A 23,782-nucleotide genomic window follows, 5' to 3' on the forward strand; every position below is an offset into this window, starting at 1 on the left:
TGTATACAAAACCATCCACCTGGGAATCAGCACTGGAAGGGCCCAATTTGCTTGTGGGTAGTAGGGGGAGTGACTGAAAGCTGACAAGAGAGATGAACAAGCAGCATTGTTTCCTCTTGGACCCCTCCCTTACACAGTGTCACAACGAGCGACCTGGGTTGCCCAGCCCTGGCAAATACCTAAGGTTCCACCCCTTCCAATGTAACATGTGTGCTGAGACAAAGAAATATGGCCCAAATGAAAGAACAGACCAAAGTTCCAAATACAGAATTAAGCAATGAAGAGATAGCCAACCTATCAGATGCACAGTTCAAAACACTGGTAATCAGGATGCTCACAGAAATAGTTGAGTATGGTCACAAAATGGAGGAAAAAGTGAAGGCTATATAAAGTGAAATAAAGAAAAATATACACAGAACCAACAGTAAAGAGAAGGAAACTGGGACTCAGATTAATGATAGGGAGCAGAGGGAAGAGAATAATATTCAACCAGAACAGAATAAAACAGGAATTCAAAAAATAATGAGAGGCTTAGGAACCTCTGGGACAACTTCAAATGTTCCAGTGTCTGAATCATAGGGGTGCAAGAAGGAGAAGAGGAAGAGCAAGAAACTGAAAACTTATTTGAAAAAATAATGGAGAACTTCCCCAATATGGCCGAGGAAATAGGCTTCCAGGAGATCCAGGAAGCTCAGTCCCAAAGAAGTTGGACCCAAGGAAGCACACACCAAGGCACATCATAATTAACATTACCCAAGATTAAAGATAAGGAGAGAATCTTAAAAGCAGCAAGAGAAAAGGAGACAGTTCCCTACAAAGGAGTTCCCGTAAGACTGTCAGCTGATTTCTCAAAGAAACCTTACAGGCAAGAAGGGGCTGGCAAGAAGTATTCCAAGCCCTGAAAGGCAAGGACCTACATCCAAGATTACTCTATCCAGCAGAGCTATCATATAGAATGGAAGGGCAGATAAAGTGCTTCCCAGATAAGGTCAAGTTAAAATAGTTCATCGTCACCAAGCCCTTATTATATGAAATGTTAAATGGATTTATCTAAGAAAAAGATCAAAATTATGAACAGTAAAATGACAACAAACTTACAACTATCAACAACTGAACTTAAAAACAAAAAGAAACTAAGCAAACAACTAGAACAGGAACAGAATCACAGAAATGGAGATCACATGGAGGGTTATCAGCGCGGAGGGGGCAGGGAGAAGGGGACAAAAGGTACAGGGAATAAGCATGACTGGTAGGTACAAAATAGACAGGGAGAGGTTGAGAATAGTGTAAGGAGATGGCAAAGCCAAAGAACTTATATGTACGACCCATGGACATGAACTAAGTGGGGAAGATGCTGGTGGGAAGTGGGGATGCAGGGCTGAGGGGAATAAAAGGGAGAAAAAAAAATGGGACAATTGTTAGGAGCGTAATCAATAAAAAAAAAAAAATATATATATATATAAAAAAGATGTCAGTGAGACTCTGACTCTCCATTTTTGAAAAATTTATTTTATGCCCTTAGAAGCTAAGAACTCTGCCACTCATGAACCAAATTAAAATTAAGATTTTTCCCTGTTCATCTACTTCCTTTTTGAAATTTTATAAACAAGATTCTGTACACAAGAGGTAGCAGAGGAAAATTCCAGTCTGCTTGTTCCAAGCTCAGAAGGTAACTGCACACACCTCAATATTAGCAGGGAGGGTGGGGCAAGACAGGGTAGTCTGATGATGCGGTTCTCTAGGTCCTATGACTTGTTCTAGTTGTCAGTGACCATGTGAGGAGAAGTCATGGGCGCAATGCCCTCTGGGATGCTCATCTGTGTTCTTTCCCAGGACGCCTCTGATGCGCAGACTTGGCCATCGGCGGTGGCCTCGTGAAGGGAGCTTCTTGAGAACACATGGCATTGAGTTAGTTGTGCAATTCCTACTTTTTGAAAGATTTATAAAAACATCTTCATCCAAAAAAGTTGGCAATAAAAACGACAACTCTTCCAAGGTAAGCCTGTCACAATTGTCTCTTTGTTGTACTACATTAAAAAAAAGTCATCAGCAGGTTTGGAGACTGCAGCTATTGGCAATCAAGTGGTTACTGGCTGAGTGGAAGGGATGGTCACTGCAGCAACAACGTAAGCAAAATTAACCAGAGCGTGTGGCACATGATTGTGACGGCAATCCCGACGAAGCTTTACAGTGAGGACAGCAGGTGCTGGGGGTGTGGAAGGCATTGTTTCCATAGGAAATAAGGGACTAGAAGTGGCGATTTCACTCCTGAATTTGGGCTCCTGAGTGCAGTTGCCAGCGATGATATCCCAACACATCTCATCACCGGCTTTTCAATGTCATGTCCCACGCAATCTTTTTGTGAGGATGGCGGTGGGGTGGGGTAGAGGAAAACAGTAGGGCATGGAATATTCACATACTTAAAATCAATTTTAAAACATCACATTCAAAATTCCAAGAACATCAGAACCATAAAAATGTGCCAACAGCCTCTGACCATTTTTCTGAGGGTGCAGTTCTGCTCTTAAATGCTGGCCCCTCCATCTACTCAGAAATCTCTGACAAAAGCTACCACTAGCGTGTCGGCAGTTACACGATTACCCACTGCACCCTGCACCCTGGCTGCACAGGAACTTCAGCCGACAACAGTGAAATGACCGGGTTACTGACTGCACAGCAATGAAGAGTTGACTGTCCTGTCCTGTGTCCACATAATGCAGAAGCCACCAAAAAGGCACTTGGGGCTGGACACACCTCTTGGACTTGGCAAATCTGACAGAAGCGAACTGGCACTTCCTAAGGCTCCCCTAGTTGAAAATCTATGTAGCAACTCAAAATACAAAATGTATAAAATACATAAAATGTTAAATCTGAACTATCTAATCTGAAATGAGTGAATGGTATTATACTTGGAAATTACAACTAAATGATAGTTGTTCAATTGCTTTCTAGTTATTTCCAGGAAAATATTATAAATCCTGCTCTATCTTTTCAGTGTTAATTACTCATGTTGAAGAGAAACAAAGTCTCAAATTCCTGGTCTGCATTAAAATGACTAGAAACTCACCAAGTAGATCTCCCAATTCAAATATTTAACTTCATGTACAACCAGTACCAAGGGTTTCAGTAATTATGTTTTAAGCAAAAGCAAATGATTGCAGATCACATGATTTAAGACTACAGTTTATTCAATATGTCTCCAAGCATTAAAAAGATGATTCTATGAAATCAAACTCAATAAAATTATATCTTAAAGTGCTTTTTATTTTGCTGTTTTTAAAATTCGTTTTGGGAATAACATAACTTTAGTGACTGATGTCAAAGAATGCACCCTGTACTTCTGGAGAATACAGCATTTTTTTTTTATTGCTCTTTTCAATCTCAATTATATCAGCAAAAAATTACCTTAGATTAATAATTTCCCAATTTTTGATCCTGGTAACATTTCATCAAGATCTAAGTGTATGCCCAGGATGCTCATCCAAACCCATCTGAAATTCTGTACAAATAGGGAGACATATTAAATACAAAGGTCTGTGTAAACTGAATTCTTTACTATTTTACAATGAAAAGGAATCTTATCACATAACTTTACATTATTTTAAATTGGACATCCCTAATCAATGTCATTGCAAGATTAAAAATTTGCCCCCACACATCTAAAGGCAGCTTGCTTTTTTTAAAAAAATATAAAAACCAAAGGAATTTCTTTTGTAGCATCATAGAGAAAGCAACAGCTTTACCCTCACTCACTCTTGTATGTTCACGTAACAGAAGTTTGCCACCGGCTTTATTTCATAAAATCGCCACAGAAATGTTAATCCACATATGGATCATGCCTTGGGAGAGCTGATCCAGAGTCCGGAGCTCTCCCGCTGCCAAACAGCTCCCCCTTCTGGCCACAGAGTGCTTTCCTTAAACACACGCTCCTTCAGGGCCACCTCAGACTCCTCCAGCCCCATGTCTGGTTCTGTATAAGGTTCAAAATGATATTCTGATTTCAGAAAGGTGCCGGGCATCAGTATCTGTATTTGACTCTCCACTGTGTGCAGGGCTTATTCCTCTAGGGATCCACGTCGTCAAGGTCACTTCTTAACTCGCCAATCATCATGGGAGATTCTGAACCCTTTGAAAAAGAAGAGGAAGTTAAATCCACACATTGGAAAGTTAGAGAAAAAGGTTATTCTATGCTGATTGACTTATTTGTGTTCAGTAGTTTAAATGGGGCCTCATTGAACAGTTTATTCTTTACCAAAGGGTAATAAAACATGACTATAACATCTGTATTTGATAATTCCTGATTATGCAAAATTTAAATTTCTTTGTTCTCATTCAGCCACTGAAGCAAACCAGTGACTCACCTAAAGTTACAATACTACATGCAGCAATGCAGGCAGCTCACGTTAGAACTTGGGAGCAATGGGATAAAGCAGGGAGAGGCACTGGCTGCCCCGACATACGCTTTGTGCCAGAAACTGCCACATGGCCAAAGATGGCTCTGGGCCACTCCAGAATTCATGTCTGAATTCTGCCTGTCACCAACTGTGTGGCCCTTGTTTATACAGGGTGGGGCAAAAGTAGGTTTACAGTTGTTCGTATGGAAAATATCATAAATAATAATACAAGAATAAACTGTTTCACGAACTCACAACCGTAAACCTACTTTTGCCCCACCTTGTACACTAAGAGTTCTGCTACCATGTGTCTTAAGACTGATCTAGCTGGGGGTGGAGAGGAGCAGGAAGTCTCCCTGTAAAGTAATATGTAAGCTGAGTGGGAGTTAGGGTGAACGGGAGGGGCCTGAGTTGGAAGGAAGAAGTACATTTGATCAACTAAAAGCTGGCCGCTGTATCTAGAACTCAGAAAATGAGGGGGGAGAGGTACACGGGGGGCTGCAAGTCTAGGAGCCAGCAGCTGCAGGAGCTCTTGTCTAATAGCTTTAATTTTTTCTGCCAATAAAGTAGGTGAGCCTCAGTTCCTCTTCTATGAAGTCAGGGTAATAGCAACCTTACAAGGTTGTCATGAGGGTCTGAAAGATTTAAAAAAAAAAAGAGACACATCATCAAGATTATTTTATGAGGGCTCTGCCAAGCCCTGTTATGGAGCCACAGAGAAGACTGCCTTTCTGGGAGGGTAGAGAGAGAGAAGACACATCCACATCATTACATTTATTCTACTTCATTATTTTGCATATAGTAAGTGGTTAATCAATATTTTATTCCTTTTCTACTCCAGTAATTAGTATTGAAATTAAACAATCTTTTTTTTTTATCTCCACCCAAGAACATTTTATTTCATTGCTTTTTAGAGAGAGAGGAAGGGGTGGAGAGGGAGGAAGAAAGGAGGAGGGGGTGGGAGGGGAGGGAGAGACACACACACACACACACACACGGCCCCCCCGCCCCATATCCATCAGTCGCCTTCTTGTACGTACCCACCCCCTGGGTGGTGGACTGAACCAGCAACCCAGGCATGTGCCCCAACTGGGAACTGAACCTGAGAACTTTTGGTCTATGGGATGATGCTTAAACCAACTGAGCCATGCTGGCTAGGGCTGAAATTTCTTTTTTAAGTAAGCTTAGAATTATTTTTTTAACTCTTCCAACAAGTAGGTAGATCTCAATGTTATGGGGCCCTTCCTCTGAAAGGTCCATGTTTCCTGGAAGGCTGGTGAAAGCAAAAGCTGGAGGGGGTGAATTTTCATAACCTGGCAGAATGAAGTGAACAAGCTGGAATGAACACAGCCGTGGCCTGGCTTTCTCCAACGTGATTAGAATAGCCGGCCACAGACCGAGTCAAAGCGCTGAATGAATTTTACGTTGCAGCACCATTCCACTTTGTAAGCACACTGTGAGTGGATCCTGAACAGAGATAACTGGAGGACAGAGCTAGTGTCTCCTTTTTTTTGATTACGAAAATTCTTTTTGGAAAACTTCAAGGAGGCGCTGTCCTTTCACATGGGGACATGCCCCACAGTTATACCTGTTGTAAATGCCTCTCTCCGTTCTCATTCGCAGGACTGCTCTCTGACCCATTACTGCTTCCTGATTGCTCTTTTTCATTCAGCAAAGCTGTGGCATATGCTAAGGTGTCCTGTGGGAGAGTTAAACATGAGAGAAAAAAGTCAGGTAGCGTGCAGTGGCAGCAGCATCACCAATGAAGACTACCCTTCATTTGACCTTGGAGGTACCAGGAGCCTTGAGGGTGGTGTCCTCGTGGCAACCCCCACGGCACCCCTCAACTTCTGTGCCATGTCTTTTCATAGATATTCAATCATTCCTTTTGCTCTTTCTCATTTTCAACCTATACCTCTCTTCTCTGAGGCAGCAGTTTCTAAAAAACAGTAAAAAACCCTACCTATAGGATTTCAGGCCACACAAAACCAAAAGACAATCCTCACCTGAGCTGAAATTGTTCGCTGAAAAGTTTTCCCAGTTGACGTTTCATTAGAGACATTACTTTGCGGTGTCCAATAATGTTCTGACATCTGAGATGGAAGGTCAAAAACGCCATCAGAGATGATAAGCCCACATGAGCCCACAATTTCTACCATTAGATAATAGAACATAAAAGCATCTAAAACAGTACACAAATCTACCCAGACCTTCTATCACATCAGGAGATTCTTTCCTGGACAATTTCACTTCCACTCTCAAGAGCGCTGTAAAATACTACTTATATAATCATCCCCACTTTTTCACCTATAAAGTTAAGATACATGTATTAAGACACAAATTAAATGCAGAAAAATAGGTGTCAATAGGTGTTCAAAAAAATGTTTGAAGACTGAAAATATTTTGAGGCCAGTTTCAAATTAAGTTTAACAGATCTTTACTGGTAAGACATGCTCCTGTGGATTCCGGTTATACCCAGAGAAGTGCACAATGCAGTCACCTTCTTCTGCAGCCACTGCACAGCCCAGCTCCAGTGGTGGGAATTCTCCTTGAAATACTCTTTAGCAGCAGGACACCTGGTCATTGGAGATTGTTGTTAGTCAAATACCTCCTTTGCAAATATATGTGTTTAATCTACAGCACCTTTTTATTTTGAAAACACAACTGCTACTTTCATTGAAGTCCAGTTGTCTTTACATTAATTGTTTACTTTTTTTTGGTTTGGGTACATTCACGTTATACTTCAAAAGGCAATAAAAGGTAAACATGTAGTAAAAAGTCTCTTATTGACCTCTAATCCATCTACTCAGTTCTATTAAAATTCAAAGTTGAGGAATGAAAAGTATAATAAAAAACTGATAACAAATAGTACACTTAATAAATGACCTCTTGATAGAATCAAACTAGTCTTTAATAGCTGTGATTTGAATAAGAAAGAATATTATATTAAAACATGGTCTTAGAGCTGCCCTCTCTCTTTCTATTTGCGTTTCTTGAAAGCTGTCCTTCATATGTAAAGATAGTACTGATGGTAATACTGCCATTAGTGAGTGTATATAGAACAGATATGTAAAGGACATGGCAATACATATAAAGACACTGGTATCTGGACTGTGTCTGCTGGCATCAGACATACAATGGGGCCCCAACACTGCTTGGAAATGCCATTCTTAGGCAAGTACATATGAAAATGTACTGCCAATATCAAGCCTAATTAATGAACCCCCAACTGTGGCAGGATGATCTCCATCTGTGTCCACAATGCTGTGTTATTTGGAAACACATGGTCATACATTATTTTAGTGGGGCTCTCATTAATATCCGTTTAGGTTACTCAAATGCAGCAGATTAAGTCAAACAGATTTCTTATTCTTATCTTGGTATAAGTCCAAGGGTGGCGACCCATGACTAAGAATCACAAAAATCTGGAGCAAAATAAAGTCAGCTATAAAGAAGGCTTGGTGCAAGACTCGGAGATGGCAGTGTAGTCTGCTCAGTAACCCTGGGTCACCACGCAGCCACTCTGATCTTTTGTCACCCTTGTACTAAAGAGGGGAAATGAAGTAGCAACGCACTAAGGTTCCTTATAATATCAAGAACCTTTGCATTCCAAGTGTCTACTGACAGATGACTGGATAAACAAAATGTGGCAGAGCCATACAATAAAATATTATTCAGCCTTAAAAAAGGAAGAAAATTCTGACATGCTATAACATGGATAAACCCTGAGGACATCATGTTAAGTGAAATAATCCAGTGACAAAAGGACAAATATGATATGATTCCACTTTTATGAGGTACCCAGAGTTGTTAAATTCACAGAGATATAAAGTAGACTGATGTTTGCCAGGGGCTGGAGGGCGAAGGAATGGGGAGTTAGTGTTTAACATTTAACAGGTAAGGAGTTTCAGTTTTGGAAGCTGAAAAAAGTTCTGGAGAGGCACAGTGGTGATGGTTGCACAGCAGTGTGATGTACTTAATGCCACCAAACTCTGCACCTAAAAATGGTTAAAATGGTAGCTTTTATGTTATGTATATTTTAACACAATTAAATAAAAAAGAAAAAAGAACCATTGCTTTTTGAAGTCAATCAGCTTGTGTTCAAGTCCTAGCTCTGACTGCAGGCATGTCACTTAAACCACCTGTGATATGGGACTAATAATAGTACCTAATCTCATAAAGTTGTTGCAAAGATTAAATGAGAATACAAAGTATTTAGCACAGTGTCTGGATTCCTATTTTTTTTTTAGGAGACTTTATTTATTTATTTTTAGAGGGGAAGGGAAGGAGAAAGAGAGGGAAAGAAACATCAATGTGTGGTTGCCTATCGCGTGCCCTCTTTGGGGGACCTGGCCCCCAACCCAGGCATGTGCCCTGACTGGGAATTGAACCAGCGACCCTTTGGTTTACAGGCTGGCACTCAATCCACTGAGCCACACCAGCCAGGGCTGGATTCTTAAGTCTAAGTAGCTATAATACAATTTTATCTCAAGAGACTATTTTGAAAGTGGGGACGCACCTAGAACATAAAGGAGTTGGTAATTAAGTTATTAATTAACAACATCTTGTATGAAGGCTCATGAACTCTTGATGGTAACATCCCTAACAAGGTGGTGTCCCTAACACCCACCTTGATTCCTACCCTTCCTGCATTAAGCCTGGTGGTTTACCTTTTTTCTTGGATTCCATAAGATCTTTTACTCTTTTCACATTTCCCCTTCACCTCTCTTTGAGATCATCTGAATAGGTAATCATGCCCTGACTGAGTCTAACTTCCCAGGTACTAAAACAAAGCAGAATTTTTTTTCTGGTCATATCTGACTTGTAACTATTTCCTCTCTGCATTTTTGAGTCAATACTTACTTTTGGGCAAGAGTCACCAGAAATTTGACACACTGGTAGCAGCGACTGCTGTCCACATGATTACTGTGGTGCATCAGAGCTAAAGGGAGAGAAGAGAAAGTTTAACAATAAAGCACTAAAATGAAGTGGGTCCAAATAATAACAGCTCTCTTGTGCTGAAAATTTACAACAAGCTACTTTGTTAAGCAAATAACTAAATTAAAAGCATGGTGCTGACTCAATAGGATCTCCCAAACTCTAAAGGATAGAAATACTAAATAGTATTCAAGAAATATATGTGGTGATGAAAGTTTGACTTTTAGGAGAAATGAAAGGAACTAAAATTTATACTGGCTGATTATTCACCTAGTGACCTCCAAGCTTTTTCATCTACCGCACAACTGATACAAGAGTAGTTTTAACATTCTTAGTGTGATAAATGGAACTTTGTGGTATTAGTTCAGTTCAAAAAATATCTTCTGCTTTGGGCTCTGGGGATTTAAAGACAAATAATACTTGCTCTTAAGGAGTGTACGACAGTCTGTAGGTTCCTGATAACTTGGGTGCTGCTCTGCATAGAGTGCACCAGCTGAGGGGGTGTGACCTAGAATGTTGCAGCTACAGAAATTTTTTTAGCTTAAATAATTTCTTTTCTGCAACAAAGGAGGTCTTAAATCTTTCCTTAATGCATGAGCAAAATGTAAAATAACTCAGATTAACTGGAAATACAAGTGGATGGTAGGAGTTGGATAAGACTGTTTTTAACCAAATTTCTAAGAAATAGCTCACTAAAGCCACTTCAGCTTTTTGCAAAGGAACACATGCCAAAAACCTTTTATGAGTAGAAAATAGAAATCTGGGTGCATTCATACCACAGGTAAAAAAGCAATCACATTTCATGAATTTGAAATATCCCGAGTCTGAGCTTTTAGTCTTCCCCTCATCAATGGCTAGAAAGTGGAATAACTGTGTCAGAAAGTGCCTTTAGCATGTGGAAGAGTCACAGCATCTTTGAATCTTATCTGGTCATGTAAAAGGACCCCAAACTGCACTTCACTGACTAAAAAGTAGGATGGTGTCTAGGACAACCAGGTTCTCTGGTTTTAATTGTCATGACTAGAATGAGGGAACCCAAAGGCCTTAATCAGACTTCTGCTGGGTTCCTCACTGATCTATGCCAGGGACGCAGGGCGGGGAGGAGACTGGTTCTCTGCACATTTACTGCAGACATTTCCCTTAAGGCCGGGTGCACTTGCCTAGTAGTCCATTTTCTGTCTCAAACACAAATTTGACTCGCTCTACTTGTATGGGATCTTCAATGACCTGTGAGTGGAAGGAGACAAAGGTTGGTAAATGAAAGAAGGAACGTGTGTTATAGCTACGGGTGCCTTTAAAAAAAAAAAAAAATCAAGATGTTTACTTTTTAACTTAACAAAACCCAATACAACAATATCTTAGATTTTAAACTACAGATGAAAACCTATTAAGTAACATCTAAAGATCCATTTATTTCCTATCAATGTGTTCTTACCAATATGTACAGTTCTCTGTGGGTTTTAAGGACACATATTACATGACCCCTAGGATAAGAGGGTTTTGGTCTAACCGGTTTACAAAAAACCTATCTTGCTACAACACAGCTCTACAAATTCACAGGGAGGTTTATGTCATGCCACACAGGGCTGGATCTGTGCCTTACTCTCACTGTTCTGGTGCTTCTCACTGAACTGTGCACAGTGCAATAAACCAAATGGGTTTGTTGCTGAGCAGATGAACCTATTCCTGAGGAGCAACAACCTTTGTAAAAGCACTAGGACTGAAAGGAGGCAAAGACCAGAAAGATCGGCTTTTAATAAATGGCATCCATGATGTATTTCCTTATTTGAAAGCATCTATTAAATGCCTACCCTGTGCCAAGGCCTCTAATACCTGTCAGGAATCGAAAGGGAACCCATTCCCTCCCTCTCTCGCTCTCTAAAGAACCTCTGGGCTAGGCTCTCTCATTAGCTCACAACCAGTCACCATATTCTACTGGTGTTCTTTCCAAACTCCTCTTGATAGGTGCTTTGCCCCTCGACACTGGTCTTTCCTCAGTATAGGCCGTGTTATTTCAGACTCAGATTACTGCCACAGACTTCTTTATGGCCTTCCAATTCCAATCCTCTTTTGTCCATCCTTCAAAACAACTGGCAAGGGAATTTTTCCAAGACATCAATAAGGCCCCAGAAATCTCCTGCTTAAAACTCTTCCATGGAGCCCTGTCACTGACAGCAGAAGCTGCAAACTTATAATGTCTAGAGGCTCGGATGACAAGGAATGAGCAAGATGGGCTAGTATCAGACAATAAGGGGTAGTGAGGACAGTGGGAAACTGGAGCTCATGTGCCTCAGCAAAGGGGGCATGTTGCTGCTGCTCTCGGTGCCTGTGGCATGCAGGAAGTGGGACCAGATTGGATTACCTGCTTTCTCAAGAGAGGCTGACTCCAGGAAACAGAAAACGAAACACAATAATTTGGGCCAAATAAAACAGGCATAGAAGCAGAATTTGGCTACCAGGCCCCAGTGCGCTAACGCTGTCCTATAGAAAAGAGTCCATATGCATTGGTACTTGAGGCTCTTCGTGATCTGGCTTGGGCTTCTTGCCCCATGTCCCACTCAGTCCCCACTACTTCGAGTCGTACCTCTTGCTTGCAGTTCACTGAGCAATCTAGTGGTGTGGTGGAGAGCATGGCTACGGGGCTGATTACTTGGTTCAGATCCTGGCTTTGTGACTTGTTAAAGGTTGGTCCTGGGCAAATCACTCCACCTGTCTAATTTCTAATATGATACTGTAGTTTGCGGATTATAACTAAATTTGCGCCCATTTTTTACATTTCCAAAATTGGCATGCACCCTATCAGTCAATTACATTTCAGTCTAATGGCTCATAAAGAATAATTTTATTAGCATGAACACAATCATTCATTCATATTTGAATGATTTAACTCTGACGGTTACTGTGAGTTTTAAACAAGAGAATATTTGTGCTTAGCACAGTTCCCTATTCACAGCGGGGCCCTCCATCGCTCCTTCACTCTCTGCAAGGCAACTGCTTGTGTCCCTGCCTAGCTCCCTCACTAAACTGTGAGTCCCTATGGGGCAGAGTTTTATTACTGCTCATCTCTAAATCAGTAGTGCACAAAAAATGGCTGACATAAAGAGGATTCAGTATGTGTAGAACAATAACTGGAAAAACAATAGGAGATACAACTTTTTATGTATAACCAATGCTGACTAATACATATATAAATACAAGTGAATCAGAATATTTTTTACTTACCAAAATCTCATGAAGTAGCTGGAACGTATTCTTTAACTCATGGGGTGGAGCTGTTTCTAGTTGGCTCTGAAATATTTTTTAAAAGCATAAAAATTCCAGTAAGTCTTTTGTGGAAAGCATGTTGAAGTGTCAGTCTACAATGTTGGAATCAAGCCCTAGTTCTACCACTATCTGGCTGACCTTGGGCAAAGTCAATTTCTCCCTTAGGGGGCCTTGATTTCCCAAAATGCTAAATCTGGGGAGTGAAATAAACAACTTCTGCGGTCCTCCCAGCTGTAATACTCTGTGGTACTTTACTAAGGAATTAGGAAGGAGAGAGAAGGAAAGGCAGCAATAGAATTTTAAGTTACTAAACAAGCCCAAATTTATATTTCACTTTATATTGTATATCCTATTTTGTTTTCCAGACTATGCTGTTGTAGCTATGAGAATGCAAATAAATATTCTGAGGTAAGTATGCCATGAGCTGAGTAAGTAAAAGAGAAAAATCTGCCAAGACACCCTGAGTGAAGAGAGCAAGGGTCAGAATACTCACACTGCTCTGTGCATTTAATAACCTTATACATATATGCGGATAGGGGACTATAAAGGACCTTGCATTACAACACCACACTCTGAAGGTGTCAGGTCTGCCACTAAGTAAGCACTTCACATACCAGACCTCACTGAATCTTCACAGTCTGTGAGGTCAAGTCACACTCTCATTCTGCAGAGGAGGAAACTGCCCGAGGTCATATAATTAGTAAGTAGCAAAGAGACGAACTCAGTCATCTCTGATATAGGTCTGTACAGAAAATACTGAGGGGAAACCACATTCTAATAAGAGTCTGAAGACACAATTCACTAATTACCTGCTACTTGTTAGTACTACCTGTATCATTATTATAAATCCTGGTGCAGGTAAGAGGGTGTGGCAGCAATTATTTGGGCAGAAGCTAATACACGTAGTGTAAATTTACAGATAGAGGCCTGGAAGGACACACACCAGTGTGACAATATTGGTCCTTGGGGTAGGGAAGAAAGGGGACAAGACTGGTTGGTGTTGGTCAAAGTGGACTTTGGCCTTACTTGTATGTGTTAATTTTTCAAAAAGAAAATGTGGTCATGTATTATGCATGTAATTGAAGATTAAAAACTAATAAAATGATTTGTATAGGCTTAAAAGTTTTCTAGTAATCCCTGAAAGGCAGTAAACAATATGGTTACGAGCACAGCCCTGGAACCAGACTGCACACGTCCAAATTCCCACTCTGCCACCTGCTAGTCATGTGGCCCCGGGCAAGTTATTTACTCTGCGCCTCAGTCTCTTGAACAGTAAATGGTGATAAAATAGTATCAACCTGATGAGAGTATCTGAGAATTAGGTGAGCTAAACATATACTAGGCTTGAAACAGTGCTCGGCACCCATTAAGTGCCACACAAGTAGTAGTAATTAGTTTATTGATCAGAGCTTCATAGTGAACTGTATCACCATTTCAGGTGAGGAAAACCTACTTTTGATTTTTAAAATGTCCAAAGGCGAAATAATTCAAAATTGAAAACATTTTACACAATAATGGTCACTACAGCATTAATAACTATAAAGTATTATTCTTAACAGTTAAAAATTGAACCAAATGCAAATGCATTGCTTGTAAGGGAATGGTTAAGTAAATTATGGTATATGGGAGGATGAAATATTATACTCACAGATAACTTTTAATAATATGGGAAATATTTATAGTGGTAAGTGGAAAAAAAAGCACAAAATCAGAAAGACAATAAAATCTCAATTATGTTCAAATATACGTGCAGAAAATAAAAGGGAAATGTAAGAGATTGTTCATGGTGATTATGAGTGAATGATGGGATTTTGAGTTTTTTTAAAAAGAAAAGCCTTTATTATTTTTATGATCAGGAAAAACAATTAAGGCTATTAAAAGAAGCACATTAACTGGGAGCAAAGGCTTACTTTCCTTGCCTCGAGCACAGGCATCAGGCCGCCACTAGGTTTACCTGAAGTCCTACCTTAATGAAATGCAGCATAGTGAAGGAAAAACGTTCGTTACAGAAGCAGCAGTACACCACCATCTCAATGAGCGCCAAGAGCGAGCCCGTCAGCTCTCGCAAAGCAAACATTACCTAGTGGGAGGATATAAAAGGAGTAGGCTCTTCTCATGCCAGTTAATTGTCAATAGGTTGCTTCTGGCTTTAACTGAAATTTACTCAGATTTAGTATCATTAACATTGCTTCTGAATAGGGTTTCTTTAATTGCTAGAACTCCATGGATAGATTTCAGGGTATACAGGCCTGTCTGAAACGTAACATAATCTTGTGCAAATGTGTACTTTTTTTGAGTCATTTTCATTGGGTTTTCAAAGGTAAATCCCTTCCTCAAACTAAAATAATTACTGACAGATCCAAAAAATACATAATGTTCAGCTTAAGAACGATATATAGCACAGCACCGTTAATGTAGTTTAAAAACCACCATGATACACAGACTCATATATATGTAAACATCAAGTTATGGAAGGACTGGAAGATTAAATTCTCAAGAAGGGGTCGCTCAGAGTGGAAGGGGAAGCGACCTGGACTGCAGAGGAGGCCATGAGAGAGTGCTGTGAGTAGCCCATTTCCATACTGCTGAGGTTTAGAAAATGTGTGCTTCACAGTTGTACCATTTCAGGACCAGGGACACATACAAGAGATTGGAAACAAAATCTCTGATAATAAACTGAGTAACTGTGATTGGTGAGGTGCCATTTACCTGCTGGGACATAGAGGGGTAATTAGCTGGGCTGGTCCTGGAGGTCCAATTGCTGGTTGAAGAGAGGATTAATAACATTCTCTTCAACTGATTATTTCTTTTTGACATATGTAATGCATAGGAAGAAAAATTAATTTGAAAGATCATTTCTTCTCTAATATCCTATTTCATCGTAACAACATGCAACATAGCTTATAACAAAAGGTATTTTTCCTCAAATAGAAATAAAGAGAAAATGGCTTTCGAAGAACAAGTACGTACCTCCAATAGGTAAGGTTTCCCTTCACACAAGAACAACAAGGCTTCTACTTCCTCATGGAGTGGCAACAGAGGGCTTGAGGGAGCAATGCTAATTGGTGGCCGCTGTTTAAATACACCAGGAGCTTCAGGAAACCAGAGAAACAAAACCTGTCTCACTTGATGTTATTTCATGAAATAGACATCGACAAGGTAAAGCCATTTTCTCAAGGTTCACACACACAGCTGCTGAGTGCTTACAGCCTGTTCCCTCACAGTCCAGTGAGGAAGCCAGTCACACAGACAGGAGAAAATGTTCACCTATTTATTTCAATGTCTGCTTAAGCTGTAGGTGTGACTATTAAGCTCGTTAGAATCTTAGTGATCCCCTTCCCCCCAACCCCTGTAAGACAATCTTTCAAAGCAGTAAAAATATAAATCGTATATGGAAAAAATGCCCAATGTGACTCTGAAGAGACACTGGATGAGACACTTTTGTTCTTTAAACACCACCAATACTAAGCAGAATGAACCCATATGGAAGGGTTACCCCGTTTGATAGAAAAACAAGAACTCACACTATTTTCTTTTACAAACGTATCTCGATTAATGAATTAGGTAGCTTTGTCTTTTAAGGTGAATGAATCAGACTTAGGAAGCAAACTACCTCAAACAATCCAGGTGCTCCCCCAAGGTTCCTTTAGAGTCAATAGGCATTTCCAGCTCAGAGTGACCGTGCTGTGATTTTCATCTGGTTTCCTGTGTTTGGTTCTTACTGGTCAGAAGACACTAAAACCCAACCACAGCCTCTGGGGTCAGAGGCTTGCATTCACATGCTGGCTACTATGCTGCTTACTAGCTTTGAGCCTGTGCGAGTCACTAAACCTCTCTGTATCTTAGTCTCCTCGTTTACGGAAGGGGATAACATCCCTCTCATAGGTTTGTTGAGGGGATTATAAACACAATAAATAAACTAAAAGGACCATGGAAAGGCACAGCACCCAGAAAACACTGAATGTTTTTCAGCTACTTTGTTGTATTATTATTGCTGTTGTGATTGGTGCTGTCAAGACAAGGCCTAGCAGCAGTATAAAATATAGTGCACACAAGTTAGAAGAGTGGATAACCGTAAAGGACAATATGTGTTTTTCCTCTATTAAATGAGAACTGAACTATTGGCTGTGGGTGACAAAGTAGGAAATGTTATCAACTACATCTTATATTCAAATACATTTCAACGAATTAATTTACAGCTGAATCCCCTTTGTTTTTGTAAAGTACTTTTACATTTTGTCTCTTTAATCCTCAGTATACTGGTGGGGTTATGTTTTTAATATTTCCATTTTGTATGGAGAATTAAAGGGTCAGGTGGCTTGGTCAAGTTCATGTAGCTAGGAGACTCCAAACCACACCTTGGCAATTGTACCACTACATCAGCTGTGCCAATTATGGTAATAAATTAACTCTGAATTAGCCTTTAATTCTAGAAGTTTTTTTAATACTTACATACCCTCAAATAAATGACTGACTTTCTCTTGCGACAAACTTATAAAATTAAGTGAAATTAAAGTGGAACATGAATTAAAACAATATCAAATAGCTTAATGAGAAACAAATAATGTTCACTGAATTGCTAACCTTATCCCCCAAGCACTATTGACAAATTCAGTATCTCTTCATTTCTCTGACGTGTTAAAGATATGTTAAAGCTTACCAACATTCCTCTGGGAAGAGACATCTGAATGCAAAACAAGTAATGCCACTGTGTTGTGAAGATTCCCAAATTCTCGTGCTTGTGCTGAACTCCATCGCCGTATCTGTTGTCAGAGAACATAAAGTGGACAGTTGTGTTTTGATGAGAAATAACACGAATATATTTTTTAAAGAAAAAGAAATAACATGAGACAAGGAAGGAAAAGGATGTGCTGGTTCATGAAAATTTGGGCCACGATTATTTCTCACTATCTGATAGGAGAAGAGGTCAAAGTACAAGAAGTCATAGGTTTTAAGCTAGCTTAACAGTGTTTTTTCCCTTAGACATATTAACTCATATTCTAAAACAAATCCATTCGCGTATTCTAATTTAGGTACTGAGCGCGTCCTATGCGCCAGGAGATTTTCCTGTGCCTCAGGACAATGGGGGAAACCCATAAGGCTGGACACCTGGGGACCTGGCCCTCCTCCCCCAGCACTGCACTGCGTGGGTGTGGGTGATTATGGTTCTACCGCCGGACCTCTCTGGATAACGGCAGAGATAACCTACTTGCTCTGGCCACTTTGAGGTTGTGAGAATCAAATGAAACCTTTAAAGTGAAAATGTCTTCGATGCTATGTGCTCCATAAATGCTAAACAACACTGATCCTATGTGTTTAGATTAGAGTGAATCTAAATCAGTCACCACTGTCAATGGAGTCCCTGAAGTGGAAAGGCTTAAGTGAAAAATGGATACTATAAACCTTAACCTACTATCCTTACACTGAGCAGACTTTGTGTCATAAACTTGTTTTTTAAGACTGAAGGGTGAGAGCAGCACAGTGGCAGACAGGAAGCGGAGAGGAGTCCCAGGTAGCAAGTCTGTGGGCCTTAACGAAGGAACGAAAGTTCCTATGCAATGCATATACCGGGTACACCAGAGCTGGGTCTGAACCCTGGCTCCACAACACATCAGCTTTGTGACCTTAAACAAGTCACTTAACTTGTTTTCCTGAACAAGTAATTCTTGCCTGAGATTGGGGATGAAGCTGCCTATTTTACTGAATTATACCAGTGGTATAACATATAAAGTGACCAGTTGTGTCTGGCACATAATAGGCATTTTATAAATAGAATTTATCATTACTGTATATTCACCTTACACGTATTTTAAATCTATCAAACAAAAGAAATATAACGGATGGGAGAAACACACCAATATAGAAACTTAAAACAGGAAAGCCATTTTCATATACACCAAACCCTATTATTATGAAACAGCTTCCCTTTCATTTCCTGAATATGAGCAGTAGTGTATCTGCAGCAGCAACATCTTCCGGTGCGTTAACAGTACAATTTCACATGCGAATTCTGGCCTTGTTATCGGCATCCCAAAAGCAACCGCCACGCAAAGAGCCTTACTCATAGTGCCAGAGATCAAGTACAAGACCCAACGCCACTATTCCTTGCAGGATTTTGCATCTCCCCCTGCCCCCCAATCACAGAACCAATCTTTCCTCCTATGACATGTCACATTTTAACTGATACTCTAGTCATTTCCATGGGTTGTTATTACTAGGAAATTCTATGAGAAAGCTATAAAAATAATTGGATGATAAAGACTTTTAAAGCCTATTTAGTATTACTGTACCTGGGCTCTGATGAAATTAAAAATATTTGTCACCTACACAGAGCAGTAAATTGATTACAAAAACCATGTACATTCACTGGGCTATAAAGGTAGGCATTACCTGATTGTTTTGCCGATTGGCCCCTAGGAGAAAGCTGATCATGTGTCGCAGGGCTGAATGCCTCAGGAGAAGATCTGCAGCCCTAATACCTTGCTGTCAAGAGATATGGAGAATGACAAATTAGATTCCTACCCAGACAAAAGTTAGTTTTAAAAACACAGTTAATTGAGAAGTTTTAAGGAGTCACTAAGTTTTTAAATGCTATAATTTACATATAGAAAATACCTGTCCATATAAATCCAATATTGACCAGTCTATATTTTTCCCATGTACAAAATTCCTTTAGGCTATCAATATTCTGTATTATAAAAAGATGTTAGGAGAAAATCATTTACCTTTTGTACAAAAGTGTTGAACAGGGAAAAGTACTGAGCACAGTTTTTACAGTTTTCTGGGACGTCTTTATCCAACAGAGCAAGTAGTACCTCCAGTAACTGGTGAAGGCTTTTTAACTGGTTAGAGGAAAGATGAAATTACATAAAGAAAAACAATGTAAGAGGATTTGTAAATTTGTAAAAGGATTAATTTGAAGTAAATCACCATAAGAACAAAAGGAAAGTCTGGTTGATACAACCCAGACTCAGATTCAGATGGATTTATGCTTTGGAGAGCAAAAACAGATGATCAATACCTGGCAGGGAAGACTGGTGCTAGAGAAATAGTTAAAAGGAAAGTCGAGTTTTGTTTCCTAGATTTCAGAGTCAAGGGCGTGATTCTACCACTTATGGGCACATTTTCTGTAGAGCCCATTTCTCTCAGTCTTGTAAAAAAAGGCAGGGGTGGGGTAGGGTTTCGAGGAAACGTATTTCTGAATAACTCCCTCTACTATGCTACTTCTTCACATAATCACAGATGCAAAGAATAAAAAACACAGACACAGGCATAGGGGCTAGAAATCAAGCCAATGGAGCAAATGGAGAGCAACAGCCTGACAGAATGACAACGGCAATATTGACTCAACTGTGAACTTACTTGAAAGCCCGCTGACGCCTCATGGAAAGCTTTGAAAAACATTTTATTTGTTTAGAAACCATTGCGGTTATCACATTGCTTCTTCTTTCCCTCCCACCCCAACTGCTTGTGGACAAGTCCCTAGAAATTCATCTGTGATCTGAGAATTAAGAGCAGGCTTACTACTCCTGTTGATTTATTTCCTCTGAAGATGGTGCTCATAGCCTTTTAAAATACTCCCATCCATCCTGTCACACCCATTATAAATACAGTAAAATCTAGCATTTCTATAGCACTTCATTTTCAAAGTACTTTACAATACAAAGTGGGTGGCAAGAGGTACCATTTCCATTACAAGGGAAAAGTTGACATAAAATACATCAGCTGGATCTGGATACCGAATAGAATTTACTGAGGCAAAGTGCTTCCAGGCTTCTGTCCTTCACTGCTCCCTTCCCTTTCCACCACCTGCAGTCCTGCTTTGGTGGGGCCATACGGTGTGGCCTGACCCCCTGACCCCCTCCATAGGGAGACTGCACTAATTCTATCTTCACCTTTTGTCTGGGTTGGTGCACGGGAGGAAGGAGAACAATGAGAAGGTCCTTATGTTAAACATCTTAGAAAACTTCCACAGGGGTGTTTCACAGCAATGATATCCAAGCTGTCCTGAGCAGCTCCCCATGACCTATTTTTATATCTTCTGCATCCAGATAAGGTTTTGCTTGGAAAACGGTTTTGCTGTTTAAGCTGACTGAAAACCACCTGCCTTAGAGTAAACCTCCACTTCCTCATGATTCCTGAAATTGAGAGACGGTCTTCTAGGTCCTTCCTAAGGGGCATATTTGATCTCTTTGTTCATTCTGGACTGAGCAGAGCTCCTGAGGCTGTCTGGTCTAACAGTGCGCCCCTGGTCAGGCGGAGTTGAAAGAACTAAGTGCCTGGGTGTCAGGCACCGTGTAAGGATTAAACACCTCCCTTAAAGAACTTGCTCAAGGTTGCACAACCAAGTCAACAACTGAATTTGACGCAATTCTAGAAATTCTAATTTCTAGAATTTGCATTTAATTCATTGAAACACACTGCCTCCAGCCAATGTTTTTAAGGAGCCAACTAGTTTTAAAAATAACATTTTTCAAAGTTTTCCATGTAGTGTCAGCTGTTTGAAACAGCAAACTTGGGAAGTAACTGCTGTATTTGCTAGCACTTAATAACAGGTTGAATAATCAGACTTAAGATTTCCCTAAGTCTTAAAATCTCTGGGGATCGAGGATGCTAGTAAAGACCATGGTTTGTTTTGGCATATGTAGAATTGTGAACCAGAAAATAGGGTTAAGAAGAAGAAATGTAGAGGAATAGGAATAGATTAAGGAATAATGAAAACCAATGAAGGAACTATTTTGGCCAGTGCTCCTGCAAAAATGGCACTGTTTGGTCTGGTTGCCAAATGCAGGTTTAGATCACAAAAATAGCTTATGAGGAAAGAGACAAAGCCAAGGGTGGCTCAAAATATCTATGGGTCTAGACCAGAGCCTCCAGACTCTGGTTAGTCTCACTTCAGAGAGAACTAATACAAACTCTTGAGAGAAGACTTTGAAAAGGGAGTGTTCTGGAGAGAAAATTCTGAAGCAGAACCAAGCAGACCTCAATTCCTGGCCTACCTTGGTTTCTGGGATAGGAGGAAAAGCCAGAATGCCTTCTACCCTGGCATCCATTAGAAAGCTGGTTCACAGAGGGTACATTCTCTGTTGCAAAATTACCAGATTCCAATCCTAGGCTCTCTTTCTTATTATGTGCAATTTTAAATGTTGGGTAAAAACAGTATATAAAAATGTACAAACGAGACTGACCTTATCCTGATAAAACAAGGCACTGTCTAGGGTTTTCTCCAGAATGGTGGCCACAGCCAATCGTACTTCCCTCACATTGCACTCCAGCAGGAATATCCTAAAGTAAAGAGAAGGCTGGTGTAAAAAAGCAAGGCAGTTCTGTAAGTCACCCTTCCCAACATGGGTCCCACATACAGTCCCAGAAACAAAATTACTCCCAGGTGTTAGTTCAAGTCTTCTGAGGGCTTCTGCACACCCCGCAGGCCAGTGCGGAGGAGGAAGGCCAAACAGGAAAATAAGACCCCTGAACACTGAAAAGAGAAGTTTTTCCTTTTTTCCCTCTCTTCCCCTAAAATAAATATCTGTATAAATTTGGACTTAAAGATATATGAAAGAACCTAAAATTTTGTAAATTCTGTTCACTCAGGAGCAGTTCTCACTGGCACCCCTTGAATTTCTCAGAATAAGACACTAGCTAAAGTTTTGAGTCAAGACAGTGCCTCTCAATCTCCCTGTGTACTTATAGTTCTATCCTCTTACTTTCCTTCCCTCTCCCCGCCCCAACCCTTACTTATTATTCAGTCCTAAAAGTGTTTGAGGCTGAAAAGGCCCTGCTTCCCTCCTTTCTTCTTCTATGATGATTCTGGTTGCAGCAGTTAAGGTTTATTAGGCAACTTATATTACATCTGGCACTTCCAGTGTTACAGTCAGATGCTACACTGTGTACTGCCAAGTGCATTATCTAATTCAATCCTCACACAACTCGTGTGTAGGTGAGGGGGCGGGCACGGTCAGGCGGAAACAGCTGCTCTCTGGGGCTGGCTGGTGGTAATTACCTGAGAGCAGCTAAGTGACCACACACTTCTCCATGATCACCTTTTCTCTCTGCTTCATACATTTGCTTTGACATGAAAACCCATATTATAATTACCCAAAGGGATAAACCTATCATTTCTTATACAGATGCTTCCCAACTTAGAAGGGTCTGACTTTATAATGGTGAAAAAGCGATAGCATTCAGGAGAAAGTGTATTCTGAATTTTGATGTTTTCTCCTGCTAGCGTGATGTGGTACAATACTCTTGTGATGCTGGGAGGCCATAGTTCCCAGTCAGCCATGCGGTCAACATGGAAAACAACTGATACTCTATACCGTACTTATCATGCTAGGTGATTCTGCCCAACTGTAAGCCAATGTAAGTGTTCTCAGCATGTTTAAGGTTGGCTAGGCTAAGCTATGATGTTTGGTAGGTTAGGTATATTAAATATATTCTCACCTTATGGTATTTCCAACTTATGAAGGGTTTATTGGGATGTAACTCCACTGTAAGGCAAGGAGCATCTGTATCTCTTAACAGAAAGTTCTCATTATTCTATGAGAAAGATTTAAATGTAACATAATTGTGATGACTCAAGTCTTCCTTCAGGTAACAGCAGCGAGAGTGGCTCTGGTCCCTGAGCATGGCATTTGCATTTCTTCCTCTGCTCCCAAGAGTATGACAATAACCCTGTCCTCTTAAACAGGAAGATGAAAGGAGCTTCCCTTCTGTTCACTCCTTGTCACTGTGAATGCGAAGCATTAGCCACCTAATCTGAACCAGACAGAGAGGCTCTGTTCAAAACCCACTAAGATTCTAAGTGGCAACTATAACAAAGTATGAAAGACAACAAGTACTACTGTAATATTTAGCTTTAAGGCTTGATCAGATAGATTCAGGTATAATTTTTTTGGAAAGATTATCTATAAGGAGTATTCCACATTTCCTATCAGACATTAGGAAGCACCATGAGAATGCGAAGAGATCCAGAATATGGGGAGTTCTACAGGGCAAACGACCAGTCTCCATTCTGCCACCCTCAAATAAATGGCACAGCGAAAAAGGAGGTGGTAGGGGAGAGGAAAAATCAGAGATTACGAGAACCTTAAGAGACGTATAAATCCAATACAACATGTGGGGCTTGTCTAGATCTAGATTTGTACAATACAAACCCAATGGCAAAGTCATGTTGAGACATCTGG

At 40.3% G+C, this 23,782-nt stretch overlaps 1 protein-coding gene across 3 annotated transcripts in view; it reads right to left on the bottom strand.

The window, feature by feature from the left end:
* Nucleotides 1-1,487: 1,487 nt before the first annotated feature.
* USP24 (ubiquitin specific peptidase 24) overlaps nucleotides 1,488-23,782 on the bottom strand; it is a 129,209-nt gene continuing 106,914 nt past the window's right edge. For all 3 annotated transcript variants that reach the window (XM_054573686.1, XM_054573693.1, XM_054573678.1), the window contains 13 exons: nucleotides 21,785-21,881; nucleotides 19,322-19,438; nucleotides 18,987-19,079; nucleotides 17,257-17,359; nucleotides 15,567-15,688; nucleotides 14,563-14,676; nucleotides 12,555-12,620; nucleotides 10,493-10,559; nucleotides 9,258-9,336; nucleotides 6,895-6,970; nucleotides 6,401-6,487; nucleotides 5,983-6,093; nucleotides 1,488-4,126 (listed from right to left, as the gene is read on the bottom strand). In XM_054573686.1, coding sequence (XP_054429661.1) covers nucleotides 4,064-4,126; nucleotides 5,983-6,093; nucleotides 6,401-6,487; nucleotides 6,895-6,970; nucleotides 9,258-9,336; nucleotides 10,493-10,559; nucleotides 12,555-12,620; nucleotides 14,563-14,676; nucleotides 15,567-15,688; nucleotides 17,257-17,359; nucleotides 18,987-19,079; nucleotides 19,322-19,438; nucleotides 21,785-21,881 — 1,195 coding nt within the window. In that variant the 3' untranslated portion in view covers nucleotides 1,488-4,063. The remainder of the gene's footprint in view (nucleotides 4,127-5,982; nucleotides 6,094-6,400; nucleotides 6,488-6,894; nucleotides 6,971-9,257; nucleotides 9,337-10,492; nucleotides 10,560-12,554; nucleotides 12,621-14,562; nucleotides 14,677-15,566; nucleotides 15,689-17,256; nucleotides 17,360-18,986; nucleotides 19,080-19,321; nucleotides 19,439-21,784; nucleotides 21,882-23,782) is intronic.

The sequence above is a fragment of the Pteronotus mesoamericanus genome, unplaced genomic scaffold (genome assembly GCF_021234165.1).
Source record: "Pteronotus mesoamericanus isolate MK-2021 breed Mesoamerican mustached bat unplaced genomic scaffold, CSHL_Meso_final contig_105, whole genome shotgun sequence".
Taxonomy (NCBI): domain Eukaryota; kingdom Metazoa; phylum Chordata; class Mammalia; order Chiroptera; family Mormoopidae; genus Pteronotus; species Pteronotus mesoamericanus.